The 21,980-nt window shown below is 38.7% G+C and overlaps 3 protein-coding genes across 4 annotated transcripts; 2 read left to right on the plus strand and 1 right to left on the minus strand.

Moving 5' to 3' along the window:
* Positions 1-5: 5 nt before the first annotated feature.
* Positions 6-3,243, minus strand: LOC140763145 (VAN3-binding protein-like). Of its 2 annotated transcripts, none has more exons than XM_073101210.1 (6): positions 2,894-3,243; positions 2,420-2,533; positions 1,151-1,544; positions 776-1,060; positions 601-708; positions 6-515 (listed from the first exon to the last, which is right to left on the minus strand). In XM_073101210.1, exons 1-6 carry the CDS (start codon positions 3,155-3,157, stop codon positions 307-309), a joined length of 1,374 nt encoding a protein of 457 aa, XP_072957311.1. In that variant the 5' UTR covers positions 3,158-3,243; the 3' UTR covers positions 6-306. The 2 variants fall into 2 exon arrangements, with proteins under 2 accessions (XP_072957311.1, XP_072957310.1); XM_073101209.1 differs by having other exon boundaries at positions 2,420-2,536.
* Positions 3,244-13,578: 10,335 nt separating this feature from the next.
* LOC140763843 (probable ribose-5-phosphate isomerase 3, chloroplastic) lies at positions 13,579-15,433 on the plus strand. Its single transcript, XM_073102207.1, has 2 exons — positions 13,579-14,061; positions 14,768-15,433. Exons 1-2 carry the CDS (start codon positions 13,669-13,671, stop codon positions 15,203-15,205), a joined length of 831 nt encoding a protein of 276 aa, XP_072958308.1. The 5' UTR covers positions 13,579-13,668; the 3' UTR covers positions 15,206-15,433.
* A 4,334-nt stretch (positions 15,434-19,767) lies between these two features.
* On the plus strand, positions 19,768-21,728 carry LOC140761959 (protein IQ-DOMAIN 19-like). The gene is made up of 3 exons (XM_073099521.1): positions 19,768-20,394; positions 20,485-20,727; positions 20,806-21,728. Exons 1-3 carry the CDS (start codon positions 19,990-19,992, stop codon positions 21,463-21,465), a joined length of 1,308 nt encoding a protein of 435 aa, XP_072955622.1. The 5' UTR covers positions 19,768-19,989; the 3' UTR covers positions 21,466-21,728.
* The last annotated feature ends 252 nt before the right edge of the window (positions 21,729-21,980 follow it).

Consider the following 21,980-nt stretch of genomic DNA (forward strand, 5'->3'; position numbering starts at 1 on the left):
CTGGTCAAAAGATTCTTCCCTCCAACTATGGACTAACATGAACAACGTGCTTTTGCTTTCACAAAATGTACAGCTACAATTCAAAACAAAAGCATAGAGAGAGAGAAAAAGAAAAGAAAAGAAAAGAAAGCTAAGACACAGTAAAGGCACATCTCTCATTGATCTGATGATTCTCTCCCTTTTCTTCTCTCTTTTTACAACGAGAGATGGAACCCACTTCACCACTTTAACCCTTCAATCCTCACAATTGCAAAACATTTCATTGCCAAGGATCTACAGCTAGCAAAAAGGATCATTCTATTCTCATCAAGCAAGATGCTTCCTCTCGCCGGCAATGGCGAGGAGCCGCGCCACTCCTTGCGTCCACATCTCGTACTCCCTCCTGCTTCGGCACTCGAACTCGATGACACGGCGCTCTGCCGTCCTCAGACCGAAGTATCGCCGCTGCTCGCCGCCTTCGAGCAAGTGCCGGCCGGGCCACGCGGTGACATCCTTGCACACCTCTATAACCACATCTGCAGTGGATGTTCACAAAACCACTGATCAATATATATACAACAATCATAAGGGAATTGGACTGAAACCTTCTCTTGGGCTTACTCTTTTTCTTCTTGGTGATGGTTCCAGCGACATGCCTACTCTTCGTCTTAAGAGTCACCTGACCCATTCTGTTAATGTAAACAGAGACAACCTTCCAATGAAGTGCACCTACAATTTTTCGATCAAGTTAAGTAACATTAACCAATTCATTCAAAATAAAAGGGAAAGGAGATACCTTTTCTTGTACGCTTGAGGAGCTCGGTTCCACGAGCAAGTAGTTCTTGGCTACATAAGCCCAAGAAGTTCTCTTCCTCATTGAGTACTAACTCGTCACTAAAACTACTCCCATTGCTATTTAATTCCTTCTGCTGCTGCTTGCTCTGGCGATGCTTGTGATGTCCTCCTCCTCCTCCTCCGCCTCCTCCTCCCCCCATCCCTCCCTTCTCCACTGGGATTACTGCCGCAATGTTCCACACCTCCTTGAGAGCTCTCGCCTTCAAGGCTGCAGCGCCTCGCAACGCTGAGAATTACGAAATGGGTCAGTCAATGAGAGGTGTTTTTAACTCGATTCAATGACAATTGTCCAATTTGGCGTTGTTAGTGTTGGTACCAGTAGCAGCTGCCGCTGTGATGGTTGTGATATCCCCCGGAGCCCTGACATTGACGGCAGAGCCGACGACCGCCGCCAGGTGTTCGCGCTCGGCCCCCATGGATTCTGCAGCCTCGACGCACTGGGCGGCGACGAGGGTGGCGGCCGATGCGACCGCCATGTCGGTCCGAGCGGCGCGGTCATCTTTGCTCGACCCAGAGGCCGCGGCAGTTGCGGCAGCTATAGCGGCGACAGCGGCCGCCACGCCGGCAACGGAGACGGCGGCGTGGAGCTGAGCGTTGTGGGCTCGGGTTTCTTCTTTCTTTTTCTCTCTCCTCTCCTTGAGCCATCTACCAACGGTCTTGTTGGTTCCTCTGTAGGATTGGGGCTTTGGAGTGTTACTAGCTCGGCAGTACTGCAGGGAATATCAAATGCTTCGTTTATTAATTTGTAGCAAGGAGTTCAAGTAAAAATGAAGAAGAATTCTTTGATTTCTTTTTTGTTTCCAGAAAACATAATGAAAAGGAGTTAATTCGCAAATGTGCATCAAAGATGAGGTTTGGTGCAATAAAAATAAAACGCAGGTGGTAACATGCAAATGAAGTAAAGGAGGCAAGAACTGAAGAGACTCTGCTTTTTCCACTCTGTGCGTGAGAGAGAGAGAGAGAGAGAGAAGGACAAAATGGGCAGTGATTTTGCTTCTTCACCCAGCGACCAAAAAGAAGACAAAGTCTGCTAAGGAATCAAAGCTTCTTACGTTCCAAGGAAAACCAAAAACCACAATCCAACGAATGATAAAGCTTTGCTCAGAGAACTACAAGACAAGGACCAAATTAAAAAATATTTTTGCACACTTTCCAACACCCCTCTGTGCTTTCTACTACAACCACCAAAATGCCCGTTTAAACCCCCTCTGGTGTGTATCCTCTTCAAATCTTTTGACCTTAGCTTTGTCTTCGCCAATACATGGGGCCATGGCCCATGGGGGCCATCTCTTAATCTCGCTTAAACCCAAATCAAACCTAATTAGTATTAATAATGGCTTAAAATGGCAACCAATGATGCACAAAGGTGGCCATTAAATTACACGCCTGGCGATAGAGATGTCAGGTGTTTTATCGGAAGAAGAGAAAGGAACCTCTCGTTAATCTTTTCTCTCTCTAGAATTCTGCAAGTCTCCAGCTTCCAAATAGGATTCTCTAAACGCAAAAGAAATGAAACAAGCATAGTAATAAAGGAGGCAAGACCGAGCAGAAAAAATATATTCCTTTTAGTTTAGAGAGAGGAGACCTTAATGTCGTCGATTTCGGATGGGGAGACTGGAGGGCTATCGGAGAGAGATCCTCCACCGTTCAATGGGCCACTGCTGTGGGAGAGCCGTCCAGATGTGAGTGGAGACACTTCCTGCTATAATAGCGAGAAAACAAAGTAAAATTTGAGCAGTAGAGAGAGAGAATGAGGGTAGATTGACGCATGAAAACAGAGCTAATTAATATATTCAAACAGAGTAATGAGAACTTTATTTCCATAAAAAAGTTCCATCTTTCAACATTTTGACAACATTTTAAGGAAACAAAAGACCATCCATTCATACAAACAAAAATAGAACTTGGAGAATACTCAACTCACCGACCAAGACCTTATAGCATCAAAATCTTCACCAGAGTGACAAAAACGGAGACAAGTTTTTGGAATATTCTATAGTTTAACAACATTTACAGAACACTATCCGTCGATTAGTCCTAAAATAATAACCGAACTCACCGACTGTGACATTATCCTTTCCATAATGAGCTGCGAGGTGGCCGAGGATGCGAAGGAGAAGGGGTTCCCGGCGACCACCGCCGCCTCCTCCATCTCGCCGGCAGCGTCCTCCGGGATGGCTCCGGCGTTCGCCGATGGAAGGTGGAGCGGTGGCGGGACCAGGGCTTTGGAGACGTCAAAGGCGGGGGCGCTCCAAGAGCGAGAGAGGAACTCCATTGGGTCGCGGGGGATCTCCGGCCGCCATGGCTCTCGTGGGCCGTCCATCGTTGTGGGGATTGCAGCGGTGGGTGGTGGATTTTATAGGAAAAGAGAGACGAAAATAAGAGACGGGAAGAGAAGAGAGAGCTTCGTGTGATGAGACACGGTTCAGTCGTTCTCTCCTTCTCTGTCCTATTTATTAGTGAAAGTGACTAAAATAGCCTTGGATGGGTTGCAAGACAGGGGGCATTAAGGACAATTGACTCGGTATCCCTTTATTATTATTATTATTTTTTTAAATTAGACTTTTATCACCATTCTAGTGCCCACACCCACACTCTAATTAGAATTAAAAAATATATAACCATTCGCACCCAATATATCAATATTTATTATTATTTAACTCCATATTTCGTTTGTAATACCTCAAGAATATTCTAACACTAATTTTCTCAGCGAAGAACTATCACATAGATGCAAATAATTTGGCTTTTAAGATCAAATGAGAGGGATTTTTTTTAAATAAAATAAAATTGTATTATGGATTAAGTGTATGTGAGGCAAATAACTCCCATCCCAAATGCAGCCTAAGCCCAAAGATATCCTATGACTTCCCTAATAATATGTTATGAGAGACCTTAAAAGAGGAGTAATTTTTAGAAGTCACAATACGTCAGCAGTAAGAGCCTCTGATCAATGACTCAGGGGAGAAAGGGGTGGAGGGTACTTTGATCACCTTCGGACCCTCGCTAACCTCCATTGCTTCAGTAGCTAAGAGAGAATCGAAATCTTGCACACTTACCTCACTGGGTCATATAAAGAATTCGTTCTTATCGAGTTTGACCCAACCAGGGGACTGTTTCCAGTACAGTAGTATTCTCTATTTTGCTATTAGATACTATTAAGTTAACGTTACTTCCAAATATTTTAATAAATTTTCGTAGGGTTGACCAATCACACAATTTTGCTACCAAATTCTGGAAATAAATATGTCCGGCAAATAATGCCAATTCAGAGGAGAGATAAGGAATACATGCGGTTAAATGATTTTGGGATCCTCCAAAGCCTGAGTTTAGGGTTGCTGTGCTATTTTATTATGACATCTCTTGAAGGTAAGATAGAAGATCACATTTTCTAATAAAAAAAAATAGCTTCATAAATATAGCTCTTACTAACGAATATAATGCTAAGCTAATATCGAAAAATAAAACTGGATCAAAGTGAATTTAAGTAGCTTTTTAATTAATAATCTATAATTAATGAGACTAAATTCATAATCCGACAAACTGATGATCATCCTCTCATTACATTACATGATCACTTTACACATTGATTCTTATCACAAAAAGTGAAAATGAAATAAAAGAAGCTCTAATTTTTGTGGAGGTAATCTGACTGTCGATCAGCTTATAAAAATTAAAATAAAAAGGGCTTGGGCAAGACTTGGGGTGGTGTACTTCGAATGGAAGTTTACTTTAGAACTTAGTTCAATTTTTGATGTTCGGACTTTGGTACTGGTTAACCACTTAATATAATTTAATACCTTTTTATTTATTTATTTATTTTTTTAAAAAAAATATATATGGACAAGACAGTCATTCACTGGTGAGCAGTAGGAGTAGCAGAGATGTATAAATAGGATGTGCAGTTCGTTGCAGCACCATCGAGACGTGCACGCCCAAATCAATCAAATCCTGTCTCCCTCTCCATACATACGACTGACCTCAATCAATTCTGCCAACTTTTACCTCTCAATTTGTTTATCAAACAAAAAATAAAAGATTCTAAATCGTTTGATTTCGTAAATTTGTCCGTGCATTTATTCTTAATCAAATCTTCTTTTAGTCGTAAAAAATTATTATGTTTTAATACATTCAAATCCAGAACTGGAGCTTCAATCACAGCTTGGAGGCCACTGCGACATCCTCTTAACGGTGATAAAGGATATAATTATATTTATATTTTTTAAATTCTTGTTCATTTTTAAATTCGATCTTATTATTTTCGTTGTGCGAATTGAGTCCGTCGATCTGCGTTGGGTGTAAACTTTTAAAAATATATTATTTGTTTATACTCTTTTAAAATAATGTTCGCCCATTTTACGTATACACTCCTGAATTTTTTTTTATCCCATACGCTCTTTGATCCTTTTTTTTTAATTTAAAAGTTTATATAATTATTTTTTTAATTAGTTGAATGGAGTATATATAAATAATTTTTTTAGTTTAAGAAGTGTATGTAGATAATAAAAAAATTAAAAGATTTTACATAAAATAGTGATAGGTTAGTAGATCTAAGTGAAATTATCTAAATAATTTAATAGAAAATAAAAAAAAATACTTGAATACTAGAATAAAAATGATAATATTTTAATAGTTAGTTGACTATGAGAGAGTATTCACATAAAAAATAAAAAATTAAAGGATATACATACGACAAAAATCATGGGTTTTGAAAATTATACATGCTAATACTAACTTTAGAGGGCATACAATATATATATATATATGCAAAAGAAGAAACCCCTTAATTTCAAACTCTACGCCATCAATATATTATAAAATAAAAATAAAAGGAGAGTAAATAAGAAAGTATTAGTACGTAGCCACGTGAAAAAGTGTAGGAATAGTACGAGCTTCCTCTGCCTCGCGCCGTGCCAGCAAAAGTTATCCGGAGAGAGAGCGAGAGAGAGTGAGTGAGTGAGCGAGAGACTGGAAACTGAAAAGATCCCAATCCTTCACTTATCCCAACATTGCTTGGAATTTGGAGGCTGGAGTTAATAGTAATCATCTACAACAAGCTTCTAACCGATGTTAGTTTTATATTAACAGAAAATTATTAATAACACCCTATACTTTTTACTATTTTGTTATATTTATTACAAAAAAAAAAATACTCCCCAACATCTCGGCCGGGTTGAGTTTAATTTATCTATTTTATATTTCTTGAATTATTCTCGTCTCACTCGTTTAATAAACCTTTGAGATTAAACAACAGTATTAAGTGCTTGGATGATATTTTTTTTTAGCAAATAGATTGCTCTATTTACTAATAATAAGAAAAATAGTGTTTTATATGTACTAGAGTTAAAATGTATGGCATTATTTTAATTCTCTTATATAAAAGTTTAGATAGATTTCTGTACATGTAATAAAGTAAATCACAAGAGGAGTAAACCATAAAATTCACCCTAAAAGTTTCAATCATCTAGTCTATATACATGCGAGTCATTATGGTTCTTGTTGTGTAATCTTCTGAAGAAGAAAAGAAATAATGAATAAAAGGAGAGAATAACAGAGACAGACATGGAGAAAGAAGTACACGACTTGATCTCCATTTTATGATCATCAGAGATAGTCCATGCAAAAATGATGAGAGTGAGACAGACACCCTAGGGGTTGCCCCCACATTTTGGGGCCAAGAAATTTAACGACTAGTTTAAGGATATATTGTCTGATTGCAAAAGCCTTGCCGATTTAACTTTCAGTATTCACAATTGTTAGGGAAAAGCGAATTTTATTTTATTTTTATATTTTAAAGACTAATGTAATGTTTATGACATAAGAAGAGATGATTTGATCATAATAAGTAGTCCAATCCTGTTTTCCTAAATCTAGTGTTTTCTCATGGAGACAGGGATGGTCTTGTAGCTCTTGTCTAGAGATAGATATAAGATAGTGAGTGAAAGTGAAAGAAGATATTGAAAGGGAGATGTAAGAGAAGAGGGCATGGAGACAAGGGCATCAGGGAATCATCATGAGCCTGCTAACTATATGGCTGTACACAAAAAAGAATGTTTGCGAGACAATTCCACAGGCTACTCCCCCTTTGACCACTCATTGACCAACATCATCACATGTAATAACCAAAGTGCAGAGAAGATAAGCCCTCCTAGGATCTCCTGTTCACTATCCACTTGTGTGTTATTAGCCCCTCCAACAAAGAATCATTCTACTCTCTTGTTAACTTTTCTTTTATCAATAAGTTATTTTGTGATCTCTGTTAATGATATTTGGAGGGAGACAGAAGGTCAAAATGTATAACCCTATTTATGTAATCACCACAGAAATGGAGCAATAGCAGCAGCAGCAAAGCTGTTGCTTGATGTCCGTAGATACCCACTACCATCCAGTTTGGGTGAGACCCACTCTGGCTCATGAAAACCCACAGTGGTCTACATCTCAATTCAAACATTTTTCCCATTAGAGCTCAACCATATCCAATGTAGAGCTTGGTCCTCTCATTGTCACCATATTTGGTTGGGGACTGAGCGGGCTTGTCCTCCACTCCTTCTTTTCTCCATGGCGAGAAAGGAATTAATGTGAGCAACAGAGTAAAGGCATGGTGGGGATCCAGAGGCCTTAGCAAAGATCAAAGGCTGCTCCCTCTCAAAGTTTTGTGAATCCCAATGTGTTAAAAAAGAAAAAGAATATCACACAGCATGCGCAAGTGGATCCAAACAAAGTTTGTCAAGAAAAAAATAATGAGCTCATGACTTAGTCCGAATACTTTTATGTCTACGAACTTTGATTTTAAAAAAAAAAATTGTCCAAGAAATCTATAAAACAGATGAGTGCTGAAATGTTTGGAGCAATAGATTCTGATTATTTTTGTGTGTATAATAAATCTGTTCCTATAGTAGAGATTTTCTACTCACTAATATATATGTCAGTAAAGTTAATAGATAAACGTAATTTGTAATGATTGGATAGTAGTCTTACAAGCTCAGGCTACGATGAAATCAATCGTCATGGCCTCCATCCATGCACAGCAGCAACCATCTACTCGTCAGCTTACTACTACAAAGAGGAGGACAAAATCAAATCCACCAAATTCCAAAAACAACCTCCAAAGAATACAAAATATGACATAGGTGAGAGATGGCTGTGTCAAAAAGCTGAGGAGTGGTGTAAGACAGGGAGTCCTCCAAATCAGAGGTACGGGGGCATAGAAAGGGACTAAAGAAGTCACTTGTCCCCCCTCCTCTCCTAAAACCCCGAGCTTGAGGTTGAAGCCATTAGCCCTAGAGCTTGTAGCTTATTATACTTAATACTGTGTGGGCCTTCAGTCATGGGATGGAAAAAGAGAAAGCATAGATTTAGAGAGAGAGAGAGAGAGAGAGGACCTGTAGATCCTGCTAATGATGAGTTCATACTGTTTATGTCTCTAAAAGGAGAGAATATAGTGAGGTTTGGAAATTGGAATCCCATCAAACTGGAAAGAAAGTGATATCCATGATACAATAGATGGTTTTCATAGAAAATGGTGAGGTAGTATACTACTTAGTGATTGACAACTAAGGCTTTAGTTTGGAATAGGAGACATTTAGAAACAAAAGAATATTAAAAAAACATCTTAAATTTTGGCATTATTATCATTCGCATCTTAAAATATTTATCATTTCCATTTTAAATATTTTTGAATTGATTTAACACAATCATATGATTGTTGTCAGTTTCAAAATTTATATTAACAATATTTTTTTTAGATATTGAATACTAAATATTCACAATTTAATACATCACAGCAATCAAGGTGAAGACACCTAGGCCATCTCGCTACTTCACCAAGAAGCCTATTTCAAAATTAAATTTGCTTGCTCTCTCTCTAATTGAAAGAAGTACAGACATCAAAAAGATGAGAGAATAGCATAGGATTATTGAAAGAGGAAAAAAGTATGATAACTAGCAATCCATGGTACTGAAACAGCGCCGTTCAAAGTAAGGCGTTCCAAAATCCGAGAAAGTAAAAGGCAAGCCAAGAAAGAAACAAAGGGCAATGTATAGGGATGATGGTAGTACTGTAGAGCATATCACATCACAATAAAGAAACTAAAGAGAACAATCAAATCTTTTGATCAAAATGGTGTCATTAAATAAAGACCAATACGAGGAGAACTGTATGAAGTATATAAAAATTCCGGGCATCTGCAACTAATAATCATAACTTCTTTCAAATGGTGAGCTGATGATGAGACTGTTCCTCTATCAGTCTATCGTCTTCAGGATCCTTGATGTGAGCAGAATAAAACAAGGAATGCACGGTAGAATTTGTAGGGGTATAGATTGGTTGTTTTTTATTTATTAATTTACATCTCTCAATCTTAATGTCTTATTAGTGAGAGAGGTGGAATGGACCTCAAGATAAGACTGTTTTGACAGACATGAGGTGGGGTTATGCCCACAGTTATTGGGTCTAGAGAAAAGCTACTTTTGACCAAAATAATGCAATACTTACCTCATGCTTCGAAGCTGGGAAATTGAATAAGTTCATGGCTATATTCCTAGATTAGTACTACTACTTGTGGCATAGTTGATGTATCCCTAATTGAATACATAACAAAATAATAAAATAATGTAGCATATGTTTTTTTCTTCTCTCTCCTTCCCTTCTCTTCTCCCTTTCCTCTCTCTTCTCCTACCACTCTGACTAGAGAAAAGATGAGTGTTTTCCTCCCAGTCGTATTCTCTCCATCTCCTCTTTCTTCAGTCTTCTCTACCTACCTGTCTAGCTGTTCCCTTCCCTTGGTGTCCCCTTTGCTCGCCTCCTACCGATGACAAAAGTGGAAGGAGCCAGTAATGGCTTGGGTTGCAAGTTAGCTCAATGGTGGTAGTGGATATTTGATTTTTATGACCACTCTCCTCTTGTAGAATTGGTTCTCGAGGAGACGAGATCTTCTTTTCCCTCCTCCACTAGCATGCAATAGGATCTCTGGGTTGCATTTAGGTTATATGTGTCGGATCTTTATGTGGCCTCCAAGAAACCACAAGACTTTGACCCTTTTATATCTATGTTCTTGCAAGGGTTGACTTTGTTGAAGATTGTTAGACCTGTCAAACCTCTTGTTGTGCCTTGTGGGGTAACCAAGTTGGGCTTGTCTTCATGGTGCTTAGTAATTATTATTTCATGCTTGATACTATATTTTTATATTGTCCAATCTCTATCTCTATCTGTAGTTAAATGATCATTTTAATGATATGAGCCTACGGGCTTTTCTTTAGAAAAAGAAAGAATGTCGAAAACATGATTGATATAGCTGACCTCAAATAGTTGGAAGAATATCTATGTGGATATATATTATGATAGTACTCTTAAATTGTATTCCTACCTATCTGCAAATGAATAAAGGTCATAATTCGAGCCAAATAAGAAAAATCCAGACCCATTTATCAAATCTCAAATATGCAATCTTTTTGGATGGATATCATCAGACCACTTCCACTCCTAATGCTGTGAGAAATCTGAGAACTACCTTTTAGAATTTGGGCGTCGAGGAAAGATGGTTGCTTCTTTTTTTTCAGTTGTTGCTGAAATAGTCCGAAAATTTGGATTGATGGAGACTTAGTCAACTTAAACGTGTTTATAAGCATTATTGTTGAGAGTGAACAAAAGGAAATATGTATTCATTCAATGCTCTAGGCACCGTTCACTTGTGCAATAACTAAATTCTACAAAAGAAATATATTTTAATTTTTAAAACCAGAATAAGAGATCTAATATTAGTATAAACTATTTAGATATTAGTATAAAAAATAATAATTACATTTGACGTGATATAAATTAATAAAAATAGTATATTTGTATTAAGAATTGATGACAGTTTAAACTAAATTAACAAAAATACCTTTAATTAAATGTAGAGTAGTAGTAATTAGGTGTTGTCTAATCTAAAGACAAAATAATAATTCTAGACAATTATTCAATTGACTTTTTAAAATTATATAGAATAAGAATAGAGAGAATAATAAATAATATGTCAAAAAATCTTTGTTGTTGTTTAGTTACTGCACCATAATAAAAAAAACTTATTCCAAAATAAAGTTGTATTTCTAAGAGGGAAAGGGGGCTTAGGCTTTTTCTTACAAAAGAAACCAGTTCAGCTGACAACAACATCAATCTAACTTGTGATACCTAACAGTAAAACACGATAAAAAAAAATATACTCGTTTCCACCTTCTAGAGTAGAATTAAGAAGGGAAGCGAATTATTAGAGGAAAAGGGGAGGGAAATTAAGCAGATGTAGTAAATACTTAATGGCTTTGACACTGAAAGCTGATATCGATAGATGTTTCATCTGCTAACCGAAAAAATGAGGCTGCAATGCTTCTTGACCTCTCTATTTCTCTTTGAAGATTACTGCATTCTGTCAACTTGGTACAAGCATTCTATCAACTCAGAGCAAGACCTGTCATATATACTCTTATCACTTCATGAAATCCTCAAGCAACCTCCAGAATGCACTAAACAGATTAACAAGATTCCAACTCGGAAAGTGATACAGTTGAGTTACCAAGATGAAGTAGTACTTCTCCAAAAGATTAAAAGAAAAGATGATATATGGCACATAGAGTTCACTTTATGAACTGGGGTCGTTATTTCGAGTTATTAAACTTGGTACATAAAAGTCTACTATTAAGAAGATATATCACCGCAAGAATTACTAGGCATTCTCAATAATTCACAGTAGCTGCAATATCGCAGATTGAAAACCTAGCATTAATGAGGGATTTTATTGAACACTAGTTGGAACATTCAGTTAGTAATGCAAAACTGGGGATACATGGAGTACCTACGCATTTGTAAAGTTAAAGCTAATTAACAGTGTATATGTTAGCTCTTTTAAGAATCATATTATTTGCAAGCTAAGAGAAGGCTAAATTATACTTAGATCCATGAATTATAATTTAGTATTCACTTGTACCCTCTAAAGAAGAATAAAGAACCCGACACTAAGACCTCATGAGCCATCATAATCTCCATAAAAAGGTAACATAATCTCCCTGAAAGGTAATGCCGTGTCAAAAAGTTGGTCTTACGAAATTACTCTCTATTCTCATGCACATTGGGCTTTAGAAAATGATAGTTTGATAGAGATTGGGAAAGATAAGAGCAAGAAGTAATTGAAAGCAATATCATGAAAGAACCTGGTATTGGGAGAGAAAAGTTGAGAGCTAGAAAAGTTGAGAGAGATTTCGAGTTTGAGAGGAAAGAGAGTAATGAAAATTGTGGAGACCACTGAGAGGAAAATATTCGATTAAGATTGAAAGGGAAAAAGTAAAAATGTATTAGTGTAGGTTTCTGGAGGAAGATGAGGTAATTTCGACCCAAATGAGAGTAAAAATTGGCCGCATTCTATTCACATATCAATTTCAGATGGAAAAACAAATGGTCTACTAATAGAAGAGTTATTTTTAAGTGATACGGGATTATAGTTGAGGTGATATAGGTGTAATTTACTCCGAATGGAACGAACTACGTTCGCAATTTTAACCAATTAAATCATTTTTAAGGGCTATCAAAGATAGAAACGATATTAAGAGATGTAAAAACCTAAAACTAGAAAGCAAAATTAAGCATGCAAGAGACATCTAACCAAATGCATAAGTATAACGTCACAGATTAATAACTTGTACCTTCAAACCCTCGTATAGTAGTAGCAGACGATCATCGAGAATGCAGCGATAAAAAAATTTGAAGTTTGAAAATAAATAGAACATATAATATCAAAACCCTAATTCCACAAGAGTTCAGGAATACCTTCAACGACCCCCCAAATGCCAGCTTGAGCAATTGAGTGAAAGGAATATTAATCAGAAACTTCTCATCCGCGTCGTTCTCAAGATGATAGCGTCGTCATCCCCGTACCTCTTAAATAGATTCAATTAACAGTGGAAAGAAAAGTAAACAGTACAGAGGAAAACCTTGAGAAGAACGAATCAAGATCACGGGGGAAACGAGAAAGCGCGGCAAAAATCGAGAAGCTGCGGCCTTTGGGTTGATTGACTTCTTTAAAGGAATTGGAGAGGCAAATAGCTGATGCTCTGGCGACGTGCGGTAGACTGGTAGTGGTAGGGAAGGGAACTGGGAAAAGGCGAGAGAGGGGAGGGGAGATCGAGAGGGAAAGAAAGGGCGGGGTTTTAGGCCGGCGCTTGTGATTCTGGGCGCCGCGCCTAGATCATGACAGTCGTGTCAAGATCTAGCTCGAGATGAGACCCAAGAACCCGGAATGGATTCGGTGCAGGTTTTTGGGGGGGCGTGTTCAATTGGTTTTGTTTGAAAATAGGAAAGGAAAATACAGTCCATTCGACCATATCAAATCCAACTTCAAATCATCTGATTTCATGACATATATTGAAATTCATCCAAATAAACTAAAATAGATTAAAATCTCATCACTTAATAATTTCAAACTTTTTAGATAAATAAATTCTAAATCAATTTAATTTCCAACAATTGGAGGATCCCAATAACATGGTGGAAGTGTTTAGTAAAGCTAAAACCCACTGAAATCTTTCTCCTGAATACCCTGATTACTTGTGCATCCAATGATCTTCCACAACACCAAATTTTCCTCCCAAGGCTAATCTTAAATATTGGTGGTCATGTGATTGGATCACAGCCGCTCATCATGAATCACACACATCTTATTCAATTCCAAAAAGGGACCCACCAACCCCATCCCTTCTTCTCCCTCAAAAACCCACCAAACCCGATAGCTTCCAATCGCGGACCATCACCACCTCCACTAAAAAAAACCCCAACTTTCCTCGATCCAAATCCTAATCCCTCCTCCTCCAATGGCCACCTTATCCTTCCTCCCCTCGCCCTCCTCCACCTCCCTCCTCCGCCGCAGTGGCCTCCCCCACACCTCCTCCTCTCGGCGCACGGTATCCCCAATCCGAGCGCTCTCTGCTCCGGTAGCTCTTACCCAGGACGACCTCAAGAAGCTCGCGGCCATCAAGGCCGTGGAGTACGTGAAGAGCGGCATGGTCCTCGGGCTCGGCACCGGCTCCACCGCTGCCTTCGTCGTCGCCGAGATTGGCGCGCTCCTCTCCTCCGGTAAGCTCACTGGGATCGTCGGAGTGCCCACCTCGAAGCGCACCTATGAGCAGGCGTTGTCGCTGGGGATACCTCTCTCCACCCTCGACGACCACCCGCGTATTGATCTCGCCATTGATGGGGCCGATGAGGTTAGAATCCCTGGAGTTTTTTTCCCCCCAAGTTTTGGGGAAATTTGAGATTTTTAAGCTGGCCGGTGCTCTATTTGACTAAATTTTTTTGAGATCATGCCCATTAACAATCATTTAGTTGTTGCATCAATAGTATCTATATATTCTTTCTTGGTCATAATTGGATGGCAATTGCGCTCGGTAATGACTATACGTTGGCATAAGTAGTTGCAATCTCTAATTTATAATTAAGGTCAGATCTCTGATTTGGATTGTCTTGGCAACTGCTATCTGGTCTCTTTAGTTTCTGATAAAAAGTTCAGAATTTTAGCTTGGTAGTTCCATATTGACTAGAATAAAATTGGGATTGTGCCCATCACCAATTACTTATGTTTGACACCAATAGTAGCAATCAGTTCTTTCTCTTGTTTTTTGTTTTTTAGTTTTTGGTGTCTCTAATTGGTAGAGAATTGTGTCTTCTCCAATTCTCTTTGTATTTAGTAAATCAGAATTGAAGTAGATATGATGAGTTATAAAATGCAGTTAACTTATACTTTGTCTAAATTATGGACTTGGTTGATATGATGAGCCACCATTTAGAGAATTTACCATGTAAAAATAGATAAATGTATTTATACTTGTTTCTTTTAGTTTCATGATTCACAGTTGTCTACATGAGTACTGCTTTTGCTTGTACTTCAACGTTTTAAACTTGGGAGTAAAACAGGTTGATCCAGAGCTCAATCTTGTCAAAGGACGAGGAGGGGCTCTTCTTCGAGAGAAGATGGTTGAGGCTGCTTCTGATAAATTTGTGGTGGTTGCGGATGATACAAAACTTGTAACTGGTTTGGGTGGAAGTGGACTAGCAATGCCAGTGGAAGTTGTGCAGTTTTGTTGGAAATATAACCTGACGAGGTTACAAGAATTGTTTAAAGAAGAAGGATGCGATGCAAAGCTCAGGTTGGATGGGGACGGGAAGCCTTATATTACAGACAATTCAAACTATATTGTAGATCTGTACTTTAAGACACCAATCAAGGATGCAACAGCAGCAGGAACAGAAATCTCAGCATTCGAAGGGGTTGTCGAGCATGGATTATTCTTGGACATGGCAACTGCAGTGATCATTGCAGGGAAGGAAGGCGTGAGTGTAACCACTAAGTGAGTTTGTTGGAATTTGACAAGTGAAATATATTGAACTTCTTCTCTCTTGTTACTTTTGGGATGTACTGTAATTTGTTCAATAACCAAAAGTAATGTAGGCTGCAATAAGCTGTGTATTTTTCTTCAATTTTCCCTTCTAATGAGTTGAATTATTTCACTCGGAAAAAAAGGAACAAGGGGGTTATCATGTTTAAATAACATTGTTGCTTCTCTTTTGGGCTTTTCTGCACATTCTCTTGTTGATTGAAGTAACCAAAAATGATTTCGGTTTGCTTATTGTTTGCTTCACTCGGTGGCCTTTCCATCCGAGGGAATGCCGAGTGTCTGTATAAACTCCTTGGCATCATTCAAGAGGCCACATTGACCAAAAGAGATTCACCATGCAACTATAACATTCTGCCCTTGGAAGACTTCCATACTTTTTGAGTCAAATAGAGCATACGCAGAAAGAAAGTACCAAATTTTGGAGAAGAGGTGAGAACCAACAGAGGAGAGAGGCTTCGTAGATCACTCAATTACATAAGCTGAGAGAACAATTGAATAAAGTCTGAGAAGAAGAATCAATGAAAACTACCGAAGTTCTCGCGCTCAGGAAAACTACCGAAGTATTTCTTTCTTTATTTATTTGTAATGGAGATCGCGGATCACGCACAGTGAGAGTGCAAGAGTTGTGTGATAGGTCCCCCAAGAGAGGATTAACATCTTTTGCCTTCTTCTACTAAACATGCATGGCTGCATGCAATCAGAACTCCGAGGAATGTAACAGCATCAGGGAGCCATTTGCTGCTGCCATGCATGGCAAGACCTCTAATCATTGTACTCCAGACTAATAGAGCTTTTGTGGGCATCCTGTCAATCAAACACTAAAAGAGAGAGAGAGAGAGATCCATGATTCCATACTTTGAATACAATTCTGCAAGTGAACAACTCAAGTGAGCGTCCATTTTTATGTTCTGTGTCTCTCAATCTATCAAAAGCAAAGTATCCATTTTGAACAAGACTTGCTTCTTCTTTTATTTTATTTTATTATTATTATCTTTTTGTATACACTGCTCTGAGCTCTCTTTTGTGACAAAAACTTGGGCATGTTTTTTTTTTTTATCATGATCTCCTCAGGCATATTCTGGGCATGCTATAGAAATCTAGAAATAATTCATTGAAGTGTGAAGTGGCGGATGGTTATATGTTATAATGCATGGATAGCCATTTCTATTCTTTTTAGTTCTCTTTAGACGTATTATCTAATTATTGGATTATATTTTGGGATTTTGAGATACTTACACTAAACCCCCTAAATTGATGTCAATTTCCGTATGCACCATCTATTATTTTTTTCTGAGCTATAAAAGGCTCTCAATATAAAATAATTATTTTATCTTTAATTTTTATTTTATTTTCCTCTAAAACAAGGATATTATCTCTTCAAATCTAAGTATAATTATCTCTTCAAATTAGAGCACCTAGTCAGCCTGAGTTCTTATCCTAGCCTAGACCGATAACTAATTGGGCTCAATTTCAAACCTACTTGGCATGAACCGGGTTAGGTAGTAAGGGTCGGGCTAAATTCTCCCAAATCTATTAGTTATAGATGACTAAGATTTCTTGCTGACAAGTACCATAAATTATGAAAAAGATTGTTAAATTTAGACGAAAAAAATTAGCAGTTATAACATAATTAAAAGATCGAGGGTCATATATAAAAGCATAGTAAAGTTTTTTTTAAAAAAAAATCCCCTTTTCGAGTAGCCAAAAGCTATTTTACGAACAGTCCATGACGTAGCATGCTATCTACCATCAGATCACCCATCAAATCTACAACAACCAGCCAAAAAGTTGACAGTGGCATTTGATCAAACACCAAGCGGACGGTCAATAGATCTCATGGCCCCCATCAAATACCGACTTAGCCATGCATCGGAACAGAGATGGAAGAAAAGATGCAGCAAGAGCACGAGCCACAAATCAGAAGATGGCACGTCAGCAGTCACCCCCCTGCCTGGTAGAAGAATTTGATCAAGAATTTCCATAGCATCGATCAACTGTTCCAGTCCCAAGATTAATCCAAGATCTTGAAGGGCATGATCGAGTGACATGACCCACCTTGCAGTAATAGATCTTCCATGTGCCATCTTCTATAAAGTAAAGTACACACCTATCAACTCCTCAAATGAAAATGATACGATTCCCTCTCCTTTAAGCTAGGCATCATGTGATGGTTCCCTAATACCTCACAATCCTATCTCATGAAACCACCATTATTGCAGTGAAAACTCTCCTCCTCTTCTTCTTTTTGTTCTTCTCACCCAGTATGTAAATATAATAGAAAACAAAAAACAAAAATCTTTTATCCAGTATGGCACTTTTTCACTATTGGAGATATCTATAAATATGCTTATTTTGTCCTTTATATACCTGCAATATCCCAGTACTGGCCATGTCTAAGAGAGAACCTACAGAGAAATATATAATAATAATAATAATAAAAGTTATAAGGCCGGGTTGCAAACTAACTAAGGTACAGACAGTCACAGGTGTTGCTGCTAACTTTCCTCCCAACAAAATTCTAGTCAAATGGAAGAGTAGGGCACGGGCAATTGCATGTGATTGCCAACTACTCTTGGCCTTCATCAATCATATGCAAGGCAACAATGGAGCAGCCTTGGAGGGACACAAAATGGCCCTTAGTGGTATTGTTAAGCATCTATCTATCTATCTATCTATCTCCCATGCAGAATTAATGTAAGTGTATATTGTTGGGTCTTGTTTCTAATTATTACTTTAAGTGAAGGACTTGCAGTGAATTCTGAGCTAACATTTCCTAAGTGCACTTTATTAAAGTTAAAAGTAATTACCCTGTAATTTTTTTAATGATTTAGCGTGCTAGGGTTAGCAGAACTTTAAAGAGTAGAAAAATCGACTCTCATACTGTACTAGATAATCTGTTGATCCACAAACTTATAGTTAATTTAACAAACTAATAACGAGGTATACCTCATCATTTGTCTAAAAAAAACCTCCATTGAAACTGATGAGCAGCGAGGGGAATCTCTCTCTCTCTCTCTCTCTCTCTCTCTCCCCATATATCCTCAATTCTTCTTTTCAAAATACCACTTATATAGCTGTATCCTTTATTGAAAGTTAACACAAAAAATGAGAAGGCCCAAAGCGACATTCCTAGCGCCAAAAGAGACTAATCAGCACCACTAAACACTAATCTGTGCAATTAATGCAATCCCAACCATGCATTCATTTGGGTGCACTCCTAAGGAAGAAGCCAAGCAAGCTCCAGGCTAGCACATTTAAAGCTGAGAAGCCCCACCCCACCCCACAACCATAACTCCTCTAATCACATGCTGAAAAGGAACGAAACGGATTAAGAAGGGATTAAGAAGACAAAGTGGTCAAGGTTGTCATCGGATCTAAGTCACCGACTATAGTCTAGTGATAAAATTCTATCTGTCTATAATAGAGATTGTGAGTTTAATTCTATAGTTAGGATTAATAATTTTCACTGAATTATTGATTGTGGCTCATTTTAAGGGTGGGTTTTGATTAGTGTAAGAGCTTATCAATTATAAACAAACAAAGAAAAAGTTGGTTTTTGGATCTCGAGCTAAAAGAAGTTGGTAAATGCTTGTAAACTTTATATTAGCTGCATTGGCTTTGGTGAGCTGGGCCATGTGTCAAAAGATATTAAACCTGCAAGTGGGGCCCACCTTGTCATTGGAACAAAACCCTGTATGGGCTTAGAGGGATGGCCCAGATTTTGACCCAGTCTGAGGACGACACGTCGGATCAATGGTGACGTGGACCAGGGAGTAGTACTGTACTGATTCCTGCCATTTCTTTCCTTCCCCCCCCCCCCCCCCCCACATGGTTTTCCAGACCACCCATAATGATTTTTTTTTTTTTTTTTTTTTTACTTCTCACTTTTCATGTACGTCCTTCTAATTTTCGTATTTTGTCTGCAATACTCCTAGAAAGCGAAAACCTTTTTTTTTATTTACAAAAGAAAAAAGAAAACCTTTTTTTTATTATAAATATCTGTTGACAGAAAGCGAAAACCTTTCGGTTAAGGGTACGTGTAAAAAGTGTACAGGAGTACTTTTGCGATTTTATTTTAATGTAATCATGCCTAAATTTATCATATATTAATTTATTTTTATATATTTTGATCCTTCGATTTTTTTAATGTGTCTAACCTTTTTGACGGAATTTGTAGAAAATATCAGACAACTATTTTACCATACTCCTCTCTATTTTTTCTTCCTTGAAATAAATATACATGATTTAGAGCGTATAGATATAATTATCTTTTTTATTTTTATTTTCTTAAATAGCGCCATGTATTTCGGTGATTTTATGATCAACACAATATAACATGCGCTCACGAGCTATTTAATAGGAATATCTGTATGAAGGGCTTTGAAATGTATACCGAATTTAGAGGGATAGAAAGATGCATGTAAATAATAAATTTTATATCGGTATAAAATAAAAATAAAAAATCCCTTCCTTCAGATAGCTAGCCTACTTATGGTTGGTGATTCCATGGAGGAGAAGAGTTTGGTCAAGAGAAAGAAAGGAATCTTTAGGCCAAATCTACTGCACTGGCAAAAGCCTTGGCAGAGAAATCACCAACAATAAACAAACAAAAACCCAGGTCATACACTGCGATGTTGTAGCCACAAGAGAGAGAGAGAGAGAGAGACAGAGACAGAGAAAGTAAACTGAGCTTAGCTACTCTGCCATGGCACATTCCATTGGAAAGCTCTAGTGCTGGCAATGGGAAAGACTGGAAAATGGCTCAAAAGCTTCCTCACTGGCAAGAAGGAGAAAGACAAGGACAAGGACAAGGAAAATTTCCCTGCCCAAGTGCAACCCCCCAAGGAGAAGAGGAGATGGAGCTTTCGCCGACCGCCGCCACCGCCGCCGCCGGCCGCAAAGGACATAAATTCCATGGACCCACTAGTCTCTGCATCCATCCATGGGTTGTCCGACAAAGATCTGGATCGGAAACGGCAAGCCATGGCCGTGGCGGTGGCCACTGCTGCCGCCGCCGATGCCGCCGTCGCAGCTGCGCAGGCCGCCGCCGCGGTGGTGCGCCTGACCACGACCGCCGCCAGAAGAACTAGCGCTATCGAAGAAGCTGCTGCTAAAAAGATCCAGACTGTGTTCAGAGGTTATCTGGTATTCTCTCCCTCTCTATAATCTCTCAATCCCCTGTTTCCAAAGTTGGATGCATAGATTGGTATCTCACATAACCACGTACTTCCCCAGGCTAGAAAGGCTCTGTGTGCATTGAAAGGTCTGGTAAAATTGCAAGCTTTGGTGAGAGGTCACTTGGTGAGAAAGCAAGCTACTGCTACTCTGAGATGCATGCAGGCTTTGTTGGCAGTTCAAGTTAGAGCTCGCGCGCAAAGGTTGCAGATGCTTGAAGAAGAAAAGAGCAGCAGCAGCAGCTCGCAAAAGCCACCAATTCATAGAAGATCTCCACTCCGCTCTCCCTACAAGCAATCCCTTGTAAGTTTGATGCAAAATTTTAGTCTTTTCACGATGCCCAAGTAGTTGTTTTCACTGATGAATTCTTGCTTTCCGTAGGACATGGATAGGAACACAGAGGAGAACGTCAAGATTGTAGAGATGGACATTGGAGCGACAAGGAGCAATCCAAAGAGCAGGCATAGCTACTCAATCGCACAGACTGATAAGTTCTCAGGATATGGTCATAACTACAGATCACACCAGAAATTTTCTCCAACTCCCTCGGCCTTGACTGACATGAGCCCAAGAGCTTACAGTGGGAGATTTGATGAGTTCTCATTCATCACAGCGAAGAGCAGCCCTCCTTATCTATCAGCATCTAGTATGTCCGATGTAACCAAGTCATCCTTTGCGACGGCGCCGCCTGTATCGTCGCAAGATTCCTCCCCCTTCTTCCCTAACTACATGGCCAACACGGAATCCTCGAGGGCGAAGGCCAGGTCGCAAAGCGCGCCGAAACAGCGGCCTGACACCTCCGAAAGGCCACCGAGCAGACGTCGGGCGTCGTTGGAGGGACGTAATATACCGAGAGGCGTTCGAATGCAGCGGTCGTCGTCGCAGGCCGGTTCAGCAGAGGTCTTGCAGTATCCATGGGCTTTCAAGCTTGACAAGTCTAGTATGTCACTCAAAGACAGTGAGTGTGGTTCTACAAGCACTGTGATGACAAACACTACATACTATAGATCTCTTCTAGCATCTGAAACCAGTACGAGATAATTGCTGAAGATTTCAATCACCATTGCTGAAGCCTTTACATTGTCTAATAAGCTTCCAACGATGAAGTGTTTCTATCAGGGAGGCCTAACTATTTGAGAGTCGCGTGTTTCTTTGGAGTGTGTGTTGTCTTTGGATTGAAGTAGGAATGTAGGATGTTTTTTTCTTCTTTTCTGTATGAAATTTTACTTTTCTTCTGACTGTAGAGTTTCATCGTGTACTTGGACAATTTACATTGCTTATTGACTGCAATGATCATCATCGAATTATTTTCTTCTCTTTAATTTGATTATAGGGTTGTAATGCTGCCTATTTGCTATAAACATCACTCTTCAAGGCACATTACATTTGAATTCAGTTAAAATTAATCGTTAATATAGATAAAATCTATAACTATGAGTATAAATTAAGAAGATATTAAGCATGTTTTAGACCATTAAAGGAAACAATTTTGTCTTGGATACTAAGATTTGAGAAGTAATACCACAACGAAAAGTGTGTAGCTGAACAATAGAGTA

Source organism: Typha angustifolia, chromosome 7 (genome assembly GCF_048772165.1).
Source record: "Typha angustifolia cultivar Huaian chromosome 7, ASM4877216v1, whole genome shotgun sequence".
Classification (NCBI taxonomy): Eukaryota; Viridiplantae; Streptophyta; class Magnoliopsida; order Poales; family Typhaceae; genus Typha; species Typha angustifolia.

Coding starts and splice junctions, on each gene's coding strand:
- LOC140763145 (XM_073101209.1), bottom strand. CDS start 3,157: ATGGACGGCCCACGAGAGCCATGGCGGCCGGAGATCCCCCGCGACCCA. Junction 1,061..1,150: donor CACAGCGGCAGCTGCTACTG/GTACCAACACTA, acceptor CGTAATTCTCAG/CGTTGCGAGGCGCTGCAGCC. Junction 516..600: donor CATCACCAAGAAGAAAAAGA/GTAAGCCCAAGA, acceptor CATCCACTGCAG/ATGTGGTTATAGAGGTGTGC.
- LOC140763843 (XM_073102207.1), top strand. CDS start 13,669: ATGGCCACCTTATCCTTCCTCCCCTCGCCCTCCTCCACCTCCCTCCTC. Junction 14,062..14,767: donor CCATTGATGGGGCCGATGAG/GTTAGAATCCCT, acceptor GGAGTAAAACAG/GTTGATCCAGAGCTCAATCT.
- LOC140761959 (XM_073099521.1), top strand. CDS start 19,990: ATGGGAAAGACTGGAAAATGGCTCAAAAGCTTCCTCACTGGCAAGAAG. Junction 20,395..20,484: donor CTGTGTTCAGAGGTTATCTG/GTATTCTCTCCC, acceptor GTACTTCCCCAG/GCTAGAAAGGCTCTGTGTGC. Junction 20,728..20,805: donor CTCCCTACAAGCAATCCCTT/GTAAGTTTGATG, acceptor TGCTTTCCGTAG/GACATGGATAGGAACACAGA.